The 22589-nt window shown below is 38.9% G+C and overlaps 1 protein-coding gene across 1 annotated transcript; it reads left to right on the top strand.

The window, feature by feature from the left end:
- Positions 1-13223: 13223 nt before the first annotated feature.
- On the top strand, positions 13224-21900 carry LOC149019129 (mitochondrial import inner membrane translocase subunit PAM16 like 2-like). The gene is made up of 4 exons (XM_089153199.1): positions 13224-13407; positions 18864-18951; positions 19549-19682; positions 19852-21900. The coding sequence occupies exons 1-4, from the start codon at positions 13405-13407 to the stop codon at positions 19975-19977; spliced, it is 351 nt and encodes a 116-aa protein (XP_089009325.1). The 5' UTR covers positions 13224-13404; the 3' UTR covers positions 19978-21900.
- The last annotated feature ends 689 nt before the right edge of the window (positions 21901-22589 follow it).

Here is a 22589-nt window from a genome sequence, read left to right on the forward strand (position 1 = left end):
GGACCTCATGAACCGAGTATTTTACGATGTGCTTGATAAGTTTGTGATTGTTTTCATTGATGACATCTTGATCTATTCGAAGAGCGAAGAAGAGCATGCAAGTCATCTAAGTTTCACTTTGCAAAGGTTGCGAGAAAAGAAGTTGTTTGCTAAGTTTAGCAAGTGTGATTTATGGCTTAAGAGAGTAGTATTCCTTGGTCATGTGGTTTCAGCCGAAGGTATTCGTGTCGATCCTGAAAAGGTTCAAGCTGTGGCTGATTGGGAAAGACCGAAGTCGGTAACGGAAATAAGAAGTTTTCTTAGATTGGCGGGTTACTACAGAAGGTTTATTGAGAACTTTTCTCGGTTGGCTGCTCCTATGACTAAGTTGACCAGGAAAGAAGAAAAGTTTGTTTGGTCTGACGCCTGTGAGAAGAATTTCCAAGAGTTGAAAGATAGATTGACAAGTGCCCCGGTTTTGACTATACCCGATAGTTCCGGTGGTATGACAGCTTTATACCGATGCGTCAAAGATTGGATTGGGTTGCGTATCGATGCAACATGGCAAGGTCGTAGCCTATGCTTCTCGGCATTGAAAGATTATGAGCGGAATTACCCCACTCACGATCTAGAACTTGCCGCTGTTGTCTTTGCTTTGAAGATTTGGAGACATTACCTCTACGGTGAGAAGATTGCTATTTTCACGGATCATAAGAGTTTGAAATACTTCTTTACCCAAAAGGAGTTGAACATGAGACAAAGGAGATGGTTGGAACTAGTCTCCGATTATGATTGTGATATTCAAGATCACCCCTGGGAAAGCAAACGTTGTTGCTGATGCTCTTAGTAGGAAGAACCGAAGAAGACTTTGGATTTGAATGCTTTGAGTTTACCATTGTGGTCTTCTATTGAGAGTTTTGATTTGGAAATCGTCCCCGAGAATTCTGATTTTATTCTTTACGCCATGACGGCAAGATCTGGTCTTAGAGATAAGATTGTTGCTCCACAGAGTTCCGATCAAGAGCTTTTGATCAAAGTTGAGAAGATTTCTTCGAATCCTAAGTCGGACCCCGACTTTGGTATATCCATGGATGGTGCTTTATTGTTTAGAGGAAGACTGCGTGCGTGCACTGCAAACGAAGAAGTTAAGAAAGAAATATTAAAGGAAGCACACCAGTCGGTCTTTTACTATACACCCGGAAGCACCAAGATGTACAAGGACTTGAAGGAACATTTTTGGTGGATTGGTCTGAAGGCTGATGTTGATGATTTTGTTGCCAAGTGTGAGACTTGCCAACGTGTGAAAGCCGTTCGACAACCCCCATCTGGATTACTTCAACCTCTTCCTATTCCTAGTTGGAAGTGGGAGGATATCTCTATGGACTTTGTGACTAGCTTGCCTCGGACAAGTAAAGGCAATGACACCTGTGTGGGTGATTGTTGATAGGTTGACCAAATCAGCCCACTTCATTCCTATGAAGATCACTCATACTCCGGATAAGCTAGCGAGGCTTTACGTGGATAATGTGGTTCGCTCGCACGGTGTGCCATTGAGTATTGTTTCGGATCGTGATCCTAGGTTCACCTCAAGGTTTTGGAATAGTTTGCGAAGGCCTTGGGAACCCAATTGAACTTGAGTACAGCTCATCATCCACAATCGATGGACAATCCGAGCGGACAATTCGGACATTAGAAGACATGCTCGGATCTTGTGTGGTGGATATGGGTGGTAATTGGGATGAACACCTAGCTTTGGTTGAGTTTGCCTATAACAACAGTTATCAAGCAACAATAGGCATGGCTCCATTCAAGGCTTTGTATGGCAAGTACTTGTAGGACACCTTTATACTGGATCGAGACAGGTGAAAGAAAAGTCTTAGGTCCTGAAATGATTGAAGCTACGAGTGCTATGGTAGATATGATAAGAGAAAGGATTAAGTCTGCCTGACCAAGACAGAAATCTTATGCTGATAAGAGAAGGACCGATTTGGAATTTCAAGTTGGAGAGAAAGTCTTTCCGAAGGTTTCACCAATGAAGGGTGTGATGAGATTCAATGTTAAGGGAAAGCTTAGCCCTCGTTTCATTGGACCTTTCGAGATTTTGGAAAAGGTTGGACCCGTTGCGTATCGATTAGCATTACCTCCGCCTCTTGCTGGTGTTCACAATGTGTTTCATATTTCGATGCTCCGAAAATACATAGAGAATCCGAACACATTTTGCAGCAAGCACTGAAGGACTTAGTGCTGATTTGACCTACGATGAAGAACCGGCCGAAATCTTGGATAGGAAGGACAAGCAGCTGGAATCGCACCATCCCTTTGGTGAAGATTCGGTGGAAGAACCATACCCCTGAAGAAGCTTCTTGGGAGAAGGAAGAAGACATGAAGGAGAAGTTTCCTTACCTCTTTGGAAGCACAGGTACGCTTTCAATTTCGAGGACGAAATTTCTTTAAGGGGGGGAGAATGTAAAACCCAGCCCTAACCTTGACCCGGAAACCTTGTTATTTGTAGGTCCAGTGGACCCGAAGTAAAGTAAGAAGTCAGCTTTGGGCCATCCCAATGGAGGACTTGGTGTCCGGCTTTGAATCCATGAGAGTTGATGATGAAGTTCTATTTATGGAAACTGAATCTTGATGAAGATCGGATTAGTTGATGGACTTGGAGTGCTCTCTATCATGGTTTGAAGGCATTTCTACCTATTAGGTAAGTCACTTGTTATGTGTGCAAAACCCCTTTAGGATTGGATTTGATCTGGGTCTTCAATTCCCTGTTTTGGAATTCTTGTCAAGATTGGTAGACCGATTGGTCGATCGGGCCAGTCGACCAATCCACTCGACCAATGAGTGTTGTCTTTGGCAATTAGGTCTTGCTTGCTCTATTTAAGTCCAATCTCGAGTCTACTTCGTATTTTCTGCCTCCAAACTCTTTGGAACGAACCAAAGACCTCTGCAAGTCATCTCCCTTGCATCCTTGGTGATTTTCTTGACGGATCTTCGTCAAAACTCCTCCTTTTGCATCAAAGGTATGTCTACACTCTCTTCTTCTCCTCCATCTCTCGATTTTCTTTCCTTTTTGAGTTGAGACAGTAGAGGAGATGCTGCATTCTCTCGTTGCAAACATCTCTGGACTTGTCTCTCATGATCATCCTAAGGATTAATGGCTAGAACAATGATCTTAACCATGATCATTGCAAGCTTTTGAAGGAATCATGATCAAACCATGATCTAGTCTTTGTTTAACTTCCGATTTGAATTCCGATCTCCTTGGATCTTCTATATTGATCATGTTAGTAGTCAATTGCTGTGTTTTCTTTTCATGATCCATGATCTATCAATCTCTAGTTGTTCCTCTTCTACCATACCATGTTTTCTTCATGAATCATGATAGTTACATATATGGTAGGTTTTGTTTCCTTATTTAGATTTATGCTTTTAAGCCTATTTCCTTGAAGATCTAAGTATGCTTTTCATGATACCTTTACCTGAAGTAATGATCCATTCTCCTATTGTTCTTGTCTTTGATTTCTATCTTGAATTCTTCAAGATCCATGGTTGATCTAATTATGGTAACTTTTTGTTTCCTAACTTGGATCTTGATGGCTTGATTGGATTAGTGTTTTGAGGTCCCCTTTATGTTAGGATACTACTGATGTAGTTTACCCCTTGATTAGTACCCTTTTGAACCACCAAATTCGGATTTTATATCTTAAAACTCTGTTTTTTTTTAGGCTACTATCTGCATTGGTCGACTGATTGGTCGACTGGACCAGTCAACCAATCCACTCGACCAATGAGTACAGCAACTCCAGAATTGGTCTGTGTTGGATGTTTTGGTATCTTTTCTGTTAGGGATCTTTCCTAATATGTTGTATACACTTGTTTAGGACCTTCTTCTCAAGTTTGCCAAGATCTTACTTGATTTCTTAGGATTCCTTGCGAGTTATAAAAGGTAAGGATGGTTACTTCTATAATAGCATAGATTGTGTGATTTTAGTTTCTATATTAGAATCTTTCGGATTTGTTACCATAATTAGATTCTTTTATGAATATATTACTGTTGTATTTACTTCAATTACAGTAGCATTATTTACTTGCTTTCTTTAGTTTATGAAAGTCTTTATTTGTCAACTGTATATGAGATGAATCTTATTATGGTATATTTTCTATATACTGTAAATGTGTATGATATGATTGATTTGATGCATGTGTATGCTTAAGTATGGTTTGGGAAGGAGAGGTGTCCTTTTGACACTTCTGTCCTTGGACTACTACGGGAATATTATGGGATGTTTCCGGAGATGCCCTATGGACACCTTCCTAAACTGTTGGATGACATATCTAGGACTGTCTAGTAGTGTTGGGCTAGGATGTCCCGTTATGTCAGACCCTAATCGGAGGGGTATTGAGACCGAATGACCCGTGGTAGCAATGGGGATTCATGGGCGCTCCAGACCGGTAACCAACCCGTGAGAGGACAGGAATCACATTGTGGGGGCCATTTATTGGTAGGGTTGCATATGGTTAGACTTGGGCTCACGGGCGCTCAAGACCGGTAACCAACCCGTGAGAGGACGTGAGAGCTTCCCGTTTACCATATGTGGATGATCAATAGGGTTGATGAGTCCGTAGTCAGGGACTATGAGGACTCTAGTGTGAAGGATACCGGAAAGGATCGTCAGGGACGAGGAATGGACGTATCTGGATCTGACTTGATGTAACCAAGTAGAAGACTTGCATTTGGCTAGGCTTAACCCTGACATGCGCCGGTACTTAGACCAATGGTGATGTGAGAGAGTGGTGACCTATACCCCCAGCCATGGAATGTCCCGAGGGATGCCGGACCCATTACCAACTGATGATGAGTGATTGAGACCTTCCTAAAGAAGTACGGTGCTATGACTTAAAGCATGTCTGCCAATAGAGACCAGCAAATATAGAGTTAGATTCATTCATTCATTGCTTGTTTCATACCATATTGCATTTATGTTTGTTCTGAAATCCTGCCATTTATGTTATTATGGATTTAACTACCTTACCGAGTTTCTTTGAAACTCATTCCTTTATTGTACAATGTTTGTTAGACTATTCTGCAGGTACTGAATATTATGACGGTCCCTATGAAGAAGCGCAAGGCGAAGAGGCATATCTCCAGGAAGGTGATTGCGGTTACAACAATTACACTAAAGATCCCGCGAGTGGTTATGCTCCGTACGATGCTTAGTCCGACCATAGAGTGGAAGCGCCCTTGTGCTGTTTATGAGATTTATACTTATAGGGATGTTGTCTATAAAGTGGAGAACAATTTAGTTACCCATTGTACTTGCTACTGGGATTAGATTTTGTCTTGCTTATTCTCTTTTAGAACTACTTTTCCGCTGGTTATAGAGTGGGATTTCGCCTCACTTTACTTATCTGATGTAGACACTCTGATTTTATCTAGTACTCTGATTTATTTATGATTCATTCTTTCCTTATTGGATCTATGGTTTATCTTCCGCACTTTTATTGTTATTGTTCATGATTATGTTATTGTTTATGTGGGAGGTTGATTACTCGATACCTGATCTTCGGGCTGTGGATCACACTCTCGGGTATGCCAGATAGGGTACCGGCTGGGAGGATGTGACACCACTGAATTCATATATTGGTATTCATATTCAGCAACACCACTTGCCTCAACAAATGGATCCTCAATGGAAATCTGATTCAAGGGCAAGATCACACATGACTTTTATAGCATTACTCCAACACTCAACCAACTACTCAAGAGATGCACAAGTTTCTTTTGGGGATGGCAAGAAGCTCTCTATTACTCACATTGGCTTCTCCACTGTGAAAAATCCTTTAAATTCCTTATCTTTAAATAATGTGTTAGTTGTTCCAAAGCTTATCTGCATTATATTTCCCAAATAACTCGAGAAGATAATGTTTCTGTTGAATTTTTCCCATAGCATTTTTGTGTTAAGGATTTAAGTCAGGCATAACACTTCTGAAAGGACCAACTAAAGATAATCTCTATGCAGTTCCAGCCCAAGCTATGCTTCCTTTGGTTCTTTATGGGAATAGTATTTCATCAGAGATCTAGCATCATCGGCTTGGCCATCCATCGTCCATCTTTCTGTGTCAATTACATTCTTCTAGTTTACTTCAATCTTTTCATTGTTTTAAATCTCATACTTTTTGTGATGCATGTCAATTAGGAAAACACTACAAGCTAGTCTTTTCTATTTCTATGATTAAAACTACATATCCTTTGGATTTAATAAATTGTGATTTGTGGGGTCCTACTAGGACACTTTCTGTTAGTGGTATTCTTCTCATATCATTTCCATCGATGATTTGCACTCGTTATACATTGTTCTATCCACTTAAACAGAAATTAGATGCCATTGTTTGTTTTAAACATTTCAAAAAAATGGATGAAAATATTTTCTCTCACCACATAAAGTATTTTCAAAGTGATAGAGCCAATAAACTTACCAAAGGAGCTTTCAAAACTTTTCTTCATGAATGTGGAATTCTTTCTACAATTACATGTTCACACACCCTTGAATAGAATGGAGTTTTCGAAAGGAAACACCGACATATAATAGAGATGGGCTTGATTCTTTTATTTCAAGCAAAGATGCCAACAACATATTGGTTAGAGGCCTTCACAACTGCTATCAACTTAATAAACCGGTTACCCACACCGGTATTACAGGGTCAATCACCTCATCAAATGTTGTTTGGAATCTTGCTAGAATGTACTCACTTGAGAAGTTTTGGATGTGCATGTTATTCCAATCTCAAACCATATAGACAAGACAAGTTGTCCCCAAAGTCCAATGAGTGCATCTTCGTTGGATACAACCAATACCATAAAGGATATCGATGTTCAAATAAAACTTCTGGTAGAGTATACATTTCCTGTCATGTTACTTTCAATGAGACCCATTTTCCTTTTGCCTCATCACCACCCATTCAAACACCAATGCCTCCACGTCCTACCATCTCTCTACCTATCCGACTACAAACTCCCCCACTACAATCCTCTCAATCCACACCTCCATCATCCACTTCTATCACCCCACCCTTTACTAATAATAATACACCAAATCCAACACCCCCCCCCCCAATGGCTGAATCAGCCCTCCCCCTCCCATCCACTTCCCACCCAACACCCACATCCAATCCCATCCATCCCCTACAACAGAAACCCAACCCATCCCTCCAATTCCCAATAATACCCACACTATGGCTACAAGAAGCAAAACCGACCATAGTAAACCTAAAATACCTATCTAACAACAAGGCATCTCATATCCCATGCATTTCTTACCTCTCTTAGCTCATTATCCATAGAATCAAAAACCTTCAAAATAGTGGCCAAGTACAAAGGATGGGTCTATGCTATGCAAGAAGAATACAATGCTTTGATGCACAACAATACTTGGACTTTGGTGCCTTATCAACAAGGTATGGATCTAGTTGGTTGTAAATGGGCATATCACATCAAAATAGAGTGATGGATCTATTGAAAGGTATCAAGAAAAGTTAGTAGCGAAGGGATACAATCAATAGCTTGGAGTAGATTATCATGATACATTCAGTCCCATTGTAAGCCAGCTATAATTCAAATTGTATTGACCTCAACAGTTTCTAACTCGTGGCCAATTCACTAATTGGATGTCAAAATTGTGTTTCTTAATGGCACACTCAGAGAGGATGTATACATAAAACAACCTTAGAGCTTCATTTCAAATGACAAGCCAAACCATGTTTGCCATCTCAAAAAAGCTTTTATGGCCTTCAACAAGCACCTCGTGCCTATTCCAACATTTCACCTCTTACTTGGTTCATGAAGGCTTTTGTCAAAGTTCAATTGATACATCCATGTTCATGCCCACCACTTCCTATGGATTAATTGTGCTACTAGTATATGTGGATGATATCATTCTAATAGGGGAGCATCTCAGTAAAGTACATGCCATCACCCAAAGACTCAGTAAAGAATTTGCTATGACCGTCTTCGGCCTGTTACACTATTTATTGCGTATTGAGGCAAAGCATGATTCCTCTGGCATCTTATTAACTCAAAAAAAGTACTCGGATATTATTCGAACCATTGGAATGGAATCTGCGAAGCCATGTAACACTCTTATTGCTTCTAGATCCAAAATATCGGCAACAACTGGTGCACCATCGGTAAATCCCATTGGATATCGAAGAATAGTCGGCGTATTACAATGCCTAGCCATAACCAAACCAAATATTCTTATGCAATCAACCAAGTATGCCAATTTTCCCACCAACTGACAGATGATCATCTCCAAGCTGCCAAAATAATTCTAAGGTATGTTAAACATACAATTGGGGTAGGAGTTCTTCTTAAACATACACAACTTAATCTCATGGCAGCTTACACAAATGCATACTGGGCAAGATGTCTAGACACACGCCGATCCACTGGACGTTTTTGTACATTTTTAGGATGTAATTTGATCCAAGTTCCAAGAAACAACCTATAGTAACACGTTCTAGTGCTGAAGCAAAATACAAAGCCCTAGTCATGACAACATTTGAAATTCTTTGGCTATCCTATCTACTAGGAGATCTCAATATCTAGGTTCCCAAGCCATTTTTTATCTATTGTGATAACATCTCAGCCACTCAAATGTCTGCACATCCAGTTATGCATGCTAGGACGAAGCACATATAAGTTGACTACCACTTTGTTAGAGACCTAGTACTCAACAACACTTTGACGGTTCAATTTATGCAATCCCAGAAGTAGATAGCAGACATCTTTACAAAGGGATTGACAGCACAGATCTTTCTAGAGCATCTATCCAAATGGGATGATAAAGAGAGTCCAATGAAAATCCATCTTGATACTTCAAATATTTAAATTTTAAAATTTAAATTTATATCAAAATTTGAAAACCCATACTTTCTCAACCTAATTGTAAAGAGTCCTATGTCAACTACTTGTGACTATTGTAAAGAGTTCTTTCTCTGTAAAACACTTGAGTTACTTTTATAAATAAAATTATTTACCTCATTGGTAAGTAATATAATTTCAAACTATAAATGAAAATCATAAAAGGAAGGGTTCTAGATCATTTACCTTAGTGATCTTGACTGCAATTGATCTAGACATAGGAGGTGCCTCTTTGTGTTCCCTTTCGCTTGATTTGTCTTGCGTACTCTATAGGTTATTTCCACGCTTCCAAGTTGATGAACCACAGTGATGGAGGTTCAGGACTAGTTTCTCTCTTTTGAGAATTCAAAAAGCAAAGGAGAGTATTTTAGTTTTTGTCATCTATTTGGTATTCCATCCCTCTATTTATAATATTTTCCATCAATCCTAATTCCATGATTAGAGTTTTACTTAGACTCAACTAAGTGTGGGAAATCAGTATTAGAGTTCTGCTTAAACTCAAATAAATAGAGGGGTAGTCATCCTAGACTACGTAACCGTTTTGCCGCCACCTATGACGCAAATTGTATTGAGTCCCACCCACTACAATTAACATCTCCCACTCACAAAGCGGCAGAGTTATCCAAATACTCTCATCAACTCTAATCCATTCAATACGGAAATGGAACGTGCGAACTAAGAGATGTATCTAGGGTAGGAGTGCTATATCAAGTCTCCATCTAAACAACATAGCACATCACTCGAAATTATCTCATTATACCCTAAACAATTCAATTATACCTAGTTCCACATTCTTGATCCCTCATAGTGAGCAATGTGAACTATCCTCATATGATATACTCATGACTTTATCAAATGACAAGTCACCCGAGCAATGAGTCACATCACTGTTGGGTATAGAATGAAAAATTTTCCCATAGCCCTCATGCTATCAAATGAGCATATGGGTTTGTAAGGCTTTAGGGGACTTTCAAACCAATGACATGTGCCTTAGTTGGAACTAAGATGAGACTTCAATGGTTGAACATAGAATCATCAAATTTCTATGTTGCCTGGGTTGTAGCCGAATGTGAATCTTTTATAATTGGTCACTGAGTGATTAATTGTAAAGAATCAGGTTAGGTGCTTTAGGTAGCGACTGAACCAAGATTCGTATGGCTTTTTTTTCTTTCTTCTTTTGTGACATGCCCATATCAGTGGGAGTTACGCCATAGCATGCATATTTGTTGCATGTGCTGAAGTTGACCGATGATGAGAGTGATTGGATGGATCCCTATTTCGTCACTGTGAGCCATCAGGATCATATTTTGTTGATCCTACTTGTACCCTTCACCTTAGACCTTGCCATGAAGAGGACACCAACCAACTACCCCAAGTGAATGCCCAAGCATGCTTGCAGGAATTAAACCCTATTTTGCTCCAGTCTACTATAAACAGGCAACCTCGAGTTATCTTCTTAATATTATATTCGTGGAGGTTGTTGTGGACGGTTAGGAGTCGGAAAACACGTGTTGGAAGGTGAAGGAAGCATGTTTTGCAAGGAAGATCTAATCCCCCAATCAGATTAGCGAATCAATCGGAGGTAAGTTGATTTTACACTCTCTTTACCATTTTCTCTTCTCTTAATGGTGTAAATCCATCTTCCTTAATTTGGTGGTAAGTTATTTGTGATGGTTCTATTCTCCCACTGGTGATCTTGATTAGATCATGTCCGGAAATGGATCATTACATTCAAATAAATGATTGATCTGATTGAAGGAGATGATGTGGTTATTGAATCATTAAATTTCTAGGGTTTTGGTTTGTGATTGTGATATAGGTTCCTTATAGACGAAATTCAGATTTAGATCATCCCAAAATCAAATTAAAATTGGGAGATCAAAAGTCGGAATTTTGGACTTATGATGCCGTCTAGAATATGGGCAGTCGATTGCCCAACCAACCGCCATAAGCGACCGGCTGGCTCACAGTACCTAGTCAAATTGGTTGTTGCTCAGTTATGACTATTGTATTTAATGTATTTTTATAACCCTATTCTAGGTACTCTCAGAAGTTCTCTGGACTTTCTAATTGTGAGGTTTGATTACAATTACAATAATTTTTACGCTTCTACAAGTAAAAATTCATTATTGCATATATGTGTTGACATGATCTATATTGAATTCCTGTATCATTAAATGCATTTGTATTATTGTAACTTGCTGTGACAATATGTTTATGTGAATTATAGTTATTTATGTGTTTTTGTGAATGATGATTAGATATATTTCAACTGCTATATGATGTTGAATGCTTAATTATATGATGATGGTTGATGATGTGATGTAACTATAGTGGAGGATATCCATATTGGGTATTCATTGCTTGGGATATCATGGACTGTGGTTTGGCACACTGCTTACTGATGCCCCCAACACTATCATGGTTGTTGGATGACATACCTTGGAGGTCTAGATTGCATGACTAGGTACCCTTACATGCTACGACCCTTTTGGTAGGGGAATTGAAGCCGAATGACTAGTGATGATGTGATGTGACTTTGTCTCATCCTACAGCGGTAGCCAGTCCGTGCAGAGATTTAGTGGTCCACTATTGATTATGCATTGGTATGGTTGCATATGTTAGGGTTGGTTGCATATGTTAGGGTTGGGATTATGGATATCCAAGGAGCAGCCGGGAGTCGTGAGGGGACATGAGAGCATCCGTCCCAATAATATTTAAATGACCATAGGGTTAGGGAATATAATCCAATATAGGTAGTCAGTCCGTGAGGATTCTCATTCCTAGGTAAAGAAGTATACTAAGCCAAGTTGGTTGGTGCCATAGGGGGAGTATTTAGACTACATGTAGTATGTCGTTGTATGGCCTTGCATTGGATTGAAATCCCGACATGCGCCAGTTCTCATGCCAATGGTTGTGGCGAGAGAGTGTAGACCTAAACACCAACTATGGTTGATTAACAATGACTGAACCCCTTCCCCGAGATCCCAATAGAGATAACTAGTTCGGTGAGGGATCGAGTGACTAGACCTACTTGGAGGAAGACTGGTGTTATATCTTAAAGCATGCTTGCCATTTAGAGACTTGCATAGTTAGATTTATAGCTGCATCCATATACTTGCATATCATTCTTTATATTTGTTGTTTACCATGATACATTGTCGATATGTATGTGAGACATGTTTCCTTACTAAGTTTGTTAGAATTCATTCCTTTTATGTGTTGAATTATTTTATATAAATGGGTATATTGAATCAGGAGAAATTTCGTATGACTGAAATGACTCCTATGAAGAAGCTATGGAGGCGCCAATGAAAAGTGGAAGATGTATGTCACAAAGCCACCTGTAGATGCTTGGAGTGCGTTTATAGTAGCCATTGATAGCAAGAGGAGACAAATAGAGCGTCATTTTGAGAAGTCGATGGAGGAAGGCTAGATGACTCCCGTCTTTGTAAAATTTGAAGAAAACACCATTGCCATTAGAGAACTAAAAGAAACAGTTAGAATTAACTTTAACTTTTGCTTCCGCTGAACCCTATAAATTTTGGGACATATTATTTTATTCCTTTTTTTGAATTCATTCCTTTCAAATATTGGATTCATGTAAATGTTTTCTATTTAATTATTTGGTTTGTTCTTGCTCTTATTAATTATTATTGCATGCTTTTATTATCATTGATGGTAAACAATGGATCTTCTAACTATGAATTGCACTCACGGGTTGTCGGGCGGAACCAATACTGGCAGGTGGGGTGTCACAGTTATGGTGCAAAACAGTCCACTCAAGTGGCCTCTTCACCCCGTTTTTCTGTGGGTCACATCCAAGCAAAGCCACCAACCCGCTAATCCAAGACACCCATTTTGGGGATGAGAAACTGATAGTGCTGGTGCCTTTTCCGGCACCGGTCACTATGCCATCTCAACTTTCATCGTCACCATCCTCCGCTGCAAGGAAATGCCTAAATCAACTGCATCTCAATCGGGTGAACACCAATGAGTTGTTTTTGTAAATTTCAAAAAATTAGTTGAGATTTTGTAAAATAAAAAATTTATTTTTATACTTATATCCCTGCACTTTCATTCACAGTCGTTGGATTCATATCCGTGCACATGGCGCGATCGCAGCCGCTAGCTGCTGCAAATAAAAATCCCCCAAAACACATCCAAATCCCCATTCTATGAAAATGTATTTTTTCTGACCGATTTAAACCAACTCAGAGCGTTCTGGATCGGGGTTAGCAGGGCCGCGGACGATCCCGATTCCCAAAACACCGCGATTTAACCCAAGCGTGATATGAAAGTTCAAAAGCTCTTAGAAATCTCTAGAAAGTTCAGAGAGCGGAAAAAAAAAAAAAAAAAAAAAAAATTCCGTGTCCGACTAAGTTATTATACAACTCTGTTTCTGAAATTCACCTGATTCATGCCTTATAGTTGTAAATAAATTGTATTTACGCTGTTTTCAAACTCCATTGCTTTGAGGTTGTATTCACTGATATCGAGCCATGGTATGTGGAATCATTCCTTCCCTTTTCGTGGTTTTGAGTTTTTATTTCTATTTTGTCTTTTCCCCCGTTTGGTTCATTTTCTTTGTTTATGCGTTTAATTTGCAATTGAAATTGATTGATAACCTGTTCTAGGGTTTGGAATTAGAATTAGTGCTGGGGTTTCTCTCATATGCCTTTCTCTGGCTTCGTTTCAATCAATTTTCAGTTTGTATGGAGCCATGGTTACTTGCTAATTAGATGATTTATTTACAAAATATAACATTTTCTTCTCATAATTTTGTTGGATGTGGTGTTTTCATTCAAACCATGGAAGTAGAAGATTCAGGTGGGTTGGAAATATAACAAAATCCTGTAGATTCTTGTGGTGCTGGGAGTTATATAGCTGTAGATTGAATGACAGGGTTGAACGGCATTGACATATGAGGATCCAGAGCACTAAATTTTGTTTAACACCAGCTCCCTCCTTATTTTATTTATTTATTATTATTTTTTTTTGGGGGGGGGGGGGGGTGGTTGGTGGGGATGGAAGGGATTGTAAAAAGATAAAATAGAAACTGGGGAAAGGGGTTCAGACTTGGTGTTTATGACAATAAGTGCTATATACCTAGAGCAATATAATTCACTGATATTTGTTACCGTGGGAGACAAGCCAGTAAGTAGCACCTAAGGCTTGAAGAAAATGTCTTGGAGCAGGGAGCAGGATCATGATATGTTCCAGGATTATCCTCTTTTGTAGGTTTAACAGATGGAAGTCAGGTTGTGATATAGAACAAGCCCTGTTTTTGCTCCTAGGAAGAGTGGCCTGTAGTCACCCAGCAGTAGTGGGGTTGTCAGGCACAATCCTGTGTTTTCATTTTATTAGTTTAAATGTTTCAATATTGCACCCAATGATGTGCCATTTCCAACTGTAGGATCAACACACAAAAATGATCTGAACACAATATTACACTTATAAAAGTTCTTTGAAAATCAGAACACCTTAAGCCTAGTTTGAAGCTTTCAAGTAAGAGTCTTCATCATAATGCACACAGAAAAGAAAGTTCTTTTTCTGACTCAACCAAAAAATTTATTCAACAACCATTGGACCTGACTTTCCTTAGGTATATAAGTCTCACCAGCTTGCTTGATTACACCTTTGTTTATACTGATTCCTACCACTCATCCAAGGATTGAAATTGAAAAGGAAAAATTTACATATGCTCCAATTGTCACCCTAGTAGTAATTCAAATCTTAAATCCTCTACATAAGATGGCAGATATATGACTCCTAAGTGTGGTCCACTAGTGTTAATGGTTAAGACAAACCTATCCACGTGATGTGAACAAAGGTCCACCCCCTAGCCGATGAGCCCAAGGCAACTCCAAGGGGTCGCACCTAGGGCTGGCAGAGGAGGCATTTTGGTCAATTTTAACCTAATTAGTTGCTGAAATTTAATTTTGGCATTTTAATTTTAATTTTTAGAGTCCAGTTTTGTTCAAAAGTCTTAGTTTAAGTTGGTAATTGAATTATTGAGTCTTAAGAAGTCTGTCTTTTGGTATAACCCTTATAGGTAATTAGGTCTTTTATTTCAAGGAGAGCTCTTTTAATTTATGTGGTTGTTGTTAATTGTAAGTGGTATTCTAAGATATAAAGGAAACCCTAGTTAAGTTGTTCTCTAAGTCTTAGGTGAGTCCAAATGGAGTCTCCCAAATAGAGTTAGAATCTTTCTTTTTGATGTAAGGCTATAAATAAGCCAACCTAGGATGCAAACCCAGTGTTAGGGTTAGGATTTTGATGAAATTTCCTAAAACTAAGAGCTGTCCAGAATCTCCGGCAAAGAAAACTTATTTTAATGGATATGTGGAGTGGGTTTCAGCACTTGAAACCCTGCTGTAACGGTAATTCCAGATCTTGAATTTTAACAAAAAAAAAGTCTGAAAACTAGGGTTTGGGTGTAGGAGAAGGGACTGTGCTTGCTGTCTTGTAGTTTCAGACCTTGTCCTAATGGTTTTAGAATGTAGGAGAGGGTCTACGTTGAAAGAGGGTTAGGTTTCAGAGTTGAAGATGATCTGCAGAAAATTTGGATGAAGAATATGAACTGCAGGAAAATTTCAGACCTAGGAAAAATGGTCTCTTTAGGAAATTAACAGTAGGACTGAACCCTAGGGATTGGTGCAATCCTATATGGAGAAGAAAAGAGACTAAGGGGCTAGGGAATAGGGAGTTGCAGGGGGTGGGTGTTTGATGCTGTCACAGGGAAGAAAATGGGGTGGGGAAGTTGCGGCTGAGAGGGAAGAGGTGGGGAGGAGTTGGGAGATGTCGCAGGGAGTACGGGAGGGGAATTAGGCTGCTAACGGGGGTTTGGTGGGCTCCTAGTGTTGCGCAAGGAAGAGAAGGGTGGGGAAGGGGATGGGGGCTGCTGTATTTACTTGTCTTCTGCTGGAGCTCTTGTTAAAGATTGCTGGAATGCTTGTGGATGTTGGAATGAAGAAGAAGAAACTGGACTTGATGGTAGAGGTGCTGATCCTTGAACAGACTTTTAGGCAACCATGGCCCCCTCAACAAGGAACCATGATCCTTATTACTAACTCAAATTTTATTCAATAATCAGACATAACTTACAAAGGAAGAGTAAGCTCAAATTTATAGCCTACTAAAAGACCTTAACTCTAAGTGGGATTCATTTATAGATTAGAATCCCACCACATAATCTCAATCATTATAATAAAAATTAAAACATCTAAGGCTCCCTAATGAACACATGCTGAAATAAAAGTTTAAATACCTTAAAACTCTAGTAAGCTTATCTGCTCATGCTAAATTCTAAACTCAATAACTAACTAAATAAAACTTCTTAACCAATTTGGACTCTAGAATTAAACTAGAATTAAGTTTCAATAATTAAATAGGGCTGAAAATGCCCAAAATATCCCTCTTAGAGGGTTCGGCCAGCCTAAGGAGGCTTCTTAGGAGCATCTTGTGGGCCCCATTTAGGTTTTTTGCTGGGGCAATTTTGTGTTCACATCTGCCTATCATTGTAAAGATTATTCTGCATTGAATAAAGATTGAAGACTACTTGTGGGAAATTGGTGGTGGTTCACTTGGGAGGGCCATGGTGGATTCTTGGTGTCTTGATTCAATTGCAGCAGCCATTCTTCAGCCAACCAGCAGTCTTCTTCAACTTCCAGCAACCTCCAAGTGAGTACAACCCCACCCCAGCCTCTCCCCCTTCATCGCAGACCTAGTCCAGTCCCATTCCCTCCATTGCTGCACCTCCCCAACCCCTGCTCTGCTGCTCCACCCCCTCCCCCTTCTCTTTCCTTGGATAGCGCCTTTCCTTTCCCCCCCCCCCCCTTCTGTTTCTTTTATTTTCTGGCTCTTGTGGCAGAATTACAAGAGAAGAAAAGAAGTAAGAAGTAAGAAAGAGGAGGGGGGGAAGAAAGAAAGAAAGAAAGAAAGAAGAAGAAGAAATGAGAAAGAGGATAGCAAGAAATCACCCCACCCCTAAGTGCAAGACCCCTACCCCTCTTCCTTCCTTACAAGCTTCCTACCCCTTCCTAGATAATTGTAGGTCACCCTATCACAGCCCACATCTTTTTGATGTATCTCCAAATTATTTAACTAAATTATTTCCCTCCCATTCCCCTTTTAGTATCCCAAACCCTTCCCATACCCAATCACAGACTTCACTTAGCTTCCCAACTAATTTTAGGTAAAGATTGATCATCCCACCACTCCCCAAATAATTTTTATTAAAACTCTAACCCTTTCTAGGACCCCTTCCATAAATTCTTTAGAGATCTGCAAACATCCCAATCTCTTTTCTTTACCATCTAGGATCCTTCCATAATTTCTTTAGAGATCTACTAACATCCTAAATCTCCCACAACCCAAGTTTAACAGTATAGATTTATCCTTTTGCATGCAAACCACCTCATAGGTTTTCCAGAAATTTTAGCCATTTTAAAGTAAATCCAAACTTCCCATAGAGTTTTAGATTTAGTTGCAGGAAGATTCTGGGTGAACTTGAAATTTGAAATTCCCACTCACACCCTATTTCCATGTGTGAAATATTAGTACTTGGGTCCCCGATTGGAGAAAATTTTTAACGATAAAGATAATGAGAGGAAAATTCATTGTATTCTGTGTGAAATATCGGTACTTGGCCCTCCTAATGTTAAATCCTAGCTCCGCCGTTGTGAATACATGATTGGATTCTACAAAAGAAACAAGTATATATGATTGGATTTGTAGTAATGGATATCACTAACCCAACCCATTTTCTAGATATCCAATTTTCAAAATAGCAACTATCATTTTATCTGTACAGTCCAATTGTGTAGGTCAGTTAACCCTGCAGCCTTCCAAAATTATAGAAGATGCAATTTCTTTCTTATTTGGGCTAGTTTTTGGATTTTAAGTCCTTGATTTGAGACTTGACAAAGCTGGAATTTCAGAGTGCTACTTTTAATAACTAATTTGGTATTAATATTTACTGCAAATTGTTTGGCATCCTAAAACAGAAGTCTTTGAATACTGATATCCCCACTCCCTTTCCACAATTTTGAAGTTTCCCCTCTCACCCTCTTTCCATGTGTGAAATATCAGTACTTGGGCACCTGATAGGAGAAAATTTTTAACGAAAAAGATAATGGGTAGAAAATTCATTGTATTTGTGTGAAATATCAAAACTTTGCCCCTCCCGATGTTAAATCCTGTCTCCGCCCCCGCTTTCCCCCTCATGTTTGGACAAACCATGCATGTATAGCACTTTAAATTCTAAACATCTGCTGCTAGTTTGAGCTCATCTCAGGAAAAAGAATTGGTGGGATTGCTGTGCACTAGGCAACCTAGCTGTTTTTTAGATCCAAGGATGACATGCCTTGTAGACACTTCAAGAGTTTACGTCAATATATGTTTATTATTTGTTTTCTGATGAATATGCTCATATTTTATCTCATACCCTCTTTAGTGTGTGTTGGTCTCCTCATATTAGGTCATTTGAGCATAATATACTATATTGAATTGATATGGCTTCTAATATATGCGCCTAGTTACATAAAATCATTAGTGCTGTATTACATATAGTCATGTGCTTCACATCTGGGATGCCTAGGTAAATTGAGGCTGGTGTTTAAACTTCTAGGTGCCCCTCCAACATCTTTGATTGTGTACTCACCTTGACAATTATGGGATTTCTTTAACTTCACAACTCCCTCAGGCGTCAATAGTTCTTTCTTGTTTGGTGAAAATTACAACATGAATCAGGGTTGAAGGGCCATGGAGAGGGGCAATGAATGCCCATTTGGTTCCAGTTTGTGCATGATGTCATTTGCTACTTTGAGAGATTCATTGCTTGGTTGGACTTTTCCATTTCTACTGTTGCTTTTGTTCTGCATAATCTTTACTGTCTTCCCCAGTTTATCTACCTGATTTCATCTTTTTGTCTAGCTTATTCATATATTTCTTTGCCTAGGCTGCAAAAATTCTTGCAAACTTGATTGTGATGGGCTCTGGGATATTAGCAAGGGCTATGGTTCAGGCATACCGTCAAGCACTTCAAAGTAAGCTTCTTTAATTTCATCTCTCCTCTGGGTTGCAGTTCCAATGTTGTCCTTCTACTAAATCTTGGTCTTTGGGGAAGTTGTTTCTAGATTATGCTTCATCTTTTTTCTAGTGAATACGCCATGCCTTGTATTTATTTGAAATCTTATTTTTATTTATTTTTGTTAATTCATTTGATATATTGACATTAAGGATTCTAATGAATCTGGTAGGGAAACTATTTTTAGTAATTAAAGAGTTGAATTAACTGAAGCTACTTTTGGATTGTATATTACACTGTGGAGCCAAACATTCCTGGTTGAGTTGCTTCAGTATGTAACAAACACTAACAACGTCAAGTCGTCAATGCCCATGATATGTCTTAGGTCTCCGATCTGCCTCCTTGGGAATAATCTTTATGCTTACCATAATTTATGTTTCTGTGGGATCATTTTCATTTAGAATGTTACTGCATTACTTTACGTAGTCACTCACTCTCTCTCTGCTTTTGGATATATGACTTGATGGAAAACCCAATCAAGGTTGATCTTTCTAATTTGTATCACACTGACAGCTGTTCATTCTCTGAAACAATTAATATTTATATGGGTGAACAGATGCATCAAAGTCTGGTGTTGCTCAAGAAGCAGTGCAGAACACCATTCGTGGAGGTAGAAAAATCATGACTGAAGAAGAAGCAAGGGCAGTTCTTGGTGTCACCGATAATGCTGCTTGGGAGGATATTTTGAAGGTGGTCACAATGTTCCTCTCTCTCTATCTCTCTTTTTGGTTTCCTCCCATATCCCCCTCCCCCCACAATCCCCCAAAAAAATAATAATAAATAAAATATATATCAAATTCTTTAATGGTTAGAACCATCTATTTTAACTGGGAACATAAAATGACTGGGATATATGCAGAAGTATGATTCTTTGTTCAAGAATAATGCTAAGAGTGGGAGCTTTTATCTTCAGTCAAAGGTGCACAGGGCTAAGGAATGTTTAGAAGCTGCATACGGAGGCAAAGGTTCAGAATCGGCAGGTTGAGAATCTGGTAGACTGGCTTCTTCCCTCAGTTCATTCTGTTGTCATGTTCTCTCCCTGTCTAACTTTGAAATTTAATATTCTATATCTAGAGATATGAGAAAAATGTGTACTACGTTTTCCCTTCATTTTTAGAACTAACCTTGTATCCAGTGACCGGCCCAATAAATTCTGCAATTTGCAATGTATACATGGAAGTCTAGATTCTGTCTCATTTTTCCAGCTCCCTCTGCACCCTGGGGAAAGAAGGGTATTTCTTAACTGGTGAAGCACGTAAAAACATTGTCGTTTTAAGATCATGGAATGCGCGTGCACAAGAAGTTATAAATGCTGTTCTATGCCGACTGCTATTGAATCAGAATTTAATTATCTGGTTAGATGAATGTTCATTAGTTGCAATTTGTATTTTTTATTTCCATTATGGAAATTGGTGTCTAATCGCATGTAAATCATGTGTGCTACTGGGCATGATTGAGTCAAACCTTGTAGGGAATCTTTCTGTAGGTAGCTTCTACATCAAAATCCATATGAAAACTAATAGGATGTTATTTAAATGTTTTGATTTCAAGATTTGAGTTCCATGGACTTAAGAATTAGTATGAAAGAAATGAAAGAAGCATCCGTATTTGCATACACCTGACGATTCACCATTTTCGTTTTCAGTTATTGTGATTTACAATCTTCAGGTGTTTCTTACTACCTGCATTTACAGGAGGAGCTGTACATTATATAGGGTTGATGATGTATAAGTAGCTCATACTTGTAGTAAGTTCTTGTTTGGAGCAGGTCCAGAAATTCTTGGCTGATCTTCCTCTCCAAGAAGTCATACACCTACTCCACAATCATCTTCTTAATCAGACAGTAATCTTCACTGGCCTTGACTTCATTATGATGCAGCAGGTAAACTACCCAATGCCATCCTTATTCTTTCTAAGAACTCTTTGGTTCATTCCACCTTTTTGGGGCCATCTTATTTAGCCTTCCAGTTTTCCACCCTGATGAATGCTCTAAGGTTTTTTTAAATCACCCAACCCAGAACTCTTCTTGCTCAATCCTTCCTAGTCTCTGTAAGAAAACAAAATTGGTTAAGAAGTGATGGAATATGGTTGGGTTTATAGAGAGAGCTGTGCATGGAGGAGTTCACAGCAGAGATGTGATGCCGATTCTGAAGGTGAGGCTGTGTCATCTTCCTCTCTGCATTCAAATATATGATGCCTCTCACCTGAAAGAGTAATGTGGTGAAGGTAACAGGAGGTTATCTATCCATATCAAACTTGTTCACTGACTGATTTGAAGTGAAGGTAACTCAAAAGGAACCAAAGATTAGACTGAATAGAGTAATGGTAGAATGGTGGTTTGCCTGTATGAGACATGGATGGTTGGGTTAGATAGAAGCAGAAAATGGGTTAATCTTGCACTTCAAAAAGAAAGAAAATCGATTGATCACACAACCCCTTGAAGTGAGATCTGGGCTTGTTTTGGATCCCTAATGAAATAACAAAATATGAACGGGTTTTAATGTCCTCAGCACTGAAACCTGTCTAGTCCTTTGAGAGATGTGAATCAATATTCCCCATCTTCATAAAAAAGGGGGAAAAATCTCTAACCCCATGCACGGCTGTAGTAACTGAAATGAATTAATCTCAGTGTTAAAAGGAACACTAAGAAATCATGAACATAAACAAAATGAAGGAATGAAGAGATCTAAGGTGGTTTACACACCAACGCAGATGGAGATCTCAACTCAAATCATTTTAATTGACTAAATGGGTTTGATTTATTGGTTCAAGTCCTCTGTTTTCATCACAGAGCTTGTTAGTTGGATCATTCGAATCATTCACTAAAATATATGTTTATGTTGATATGGGCTATCTTTAAAATCGAATACAAGAATTTGAGTCACAACATAACACTTAGCCATATCAAATAAAAGTACAAACATGCATCAAATTAAGCATGGATGGCCCATGGGCTGATTCATATGGCATTCTAGTGTAGCTGTGAACAGCAGCCAATGCAAGCTGTTGCATTTTCTGTTAGAAGGTGATGAAACCCTAATAATATTTTTCAAAAATTCATGCAAGAATGCAAGAAATAACAAGATAACACTGGTTTCTATGGTGCCGAGTCACCCCCACACCTCACGGTGTTTCCTCAGCCTACGGCTACTCACAAGACTCTCCAAAATTCGATGATCTTCCTTTCCTCTTTCCCTCTATTTATTATTTCAAATAACCCTAACTAACCCTCATTCCACAAGACCTCTCATCCTAAGGCCCTAACAGAAGGAAACTGAGATTGGCCAAACTTGATAGTGGTGTGGTTTTAGGAATAGATAACATAAATTAAGGATGTAAAAATAATTAATGACCTTACAATCTCCACTTGAGCACCATGTGTTATCTAAAATCATTTTTATTAACACCATTCTCCAGATTATTACATAAAAAAAAGTGTTAAATGGATTAGCATCTCAAGAGAAATGCTGGTCCTAACTTAAAACTAGATGAAGCACCAAATCATGTTGTAGCATTACATATGGGGACATATTTGCAATCTCACCAACTTGGTTTATATTATATAAAATTTGGACACTAGTAATTAATATCCTAGTT

The sequence above is a fragment of the Hakea prostrata genome, chromosome 4 (assembly GCF_041222555.1).
Source record: "Hakea prostrata isolate BN-2017 chromosome 4, UWA_Hpros_2, whole genome shotgun sequence".
Classification (NCBI taxonomy): Eukaryota; Viridiplantae; Streptophyta; class Magnoliopsida; order Proteales; family Proteaceae; genus Hakea; species Hakea prostrata.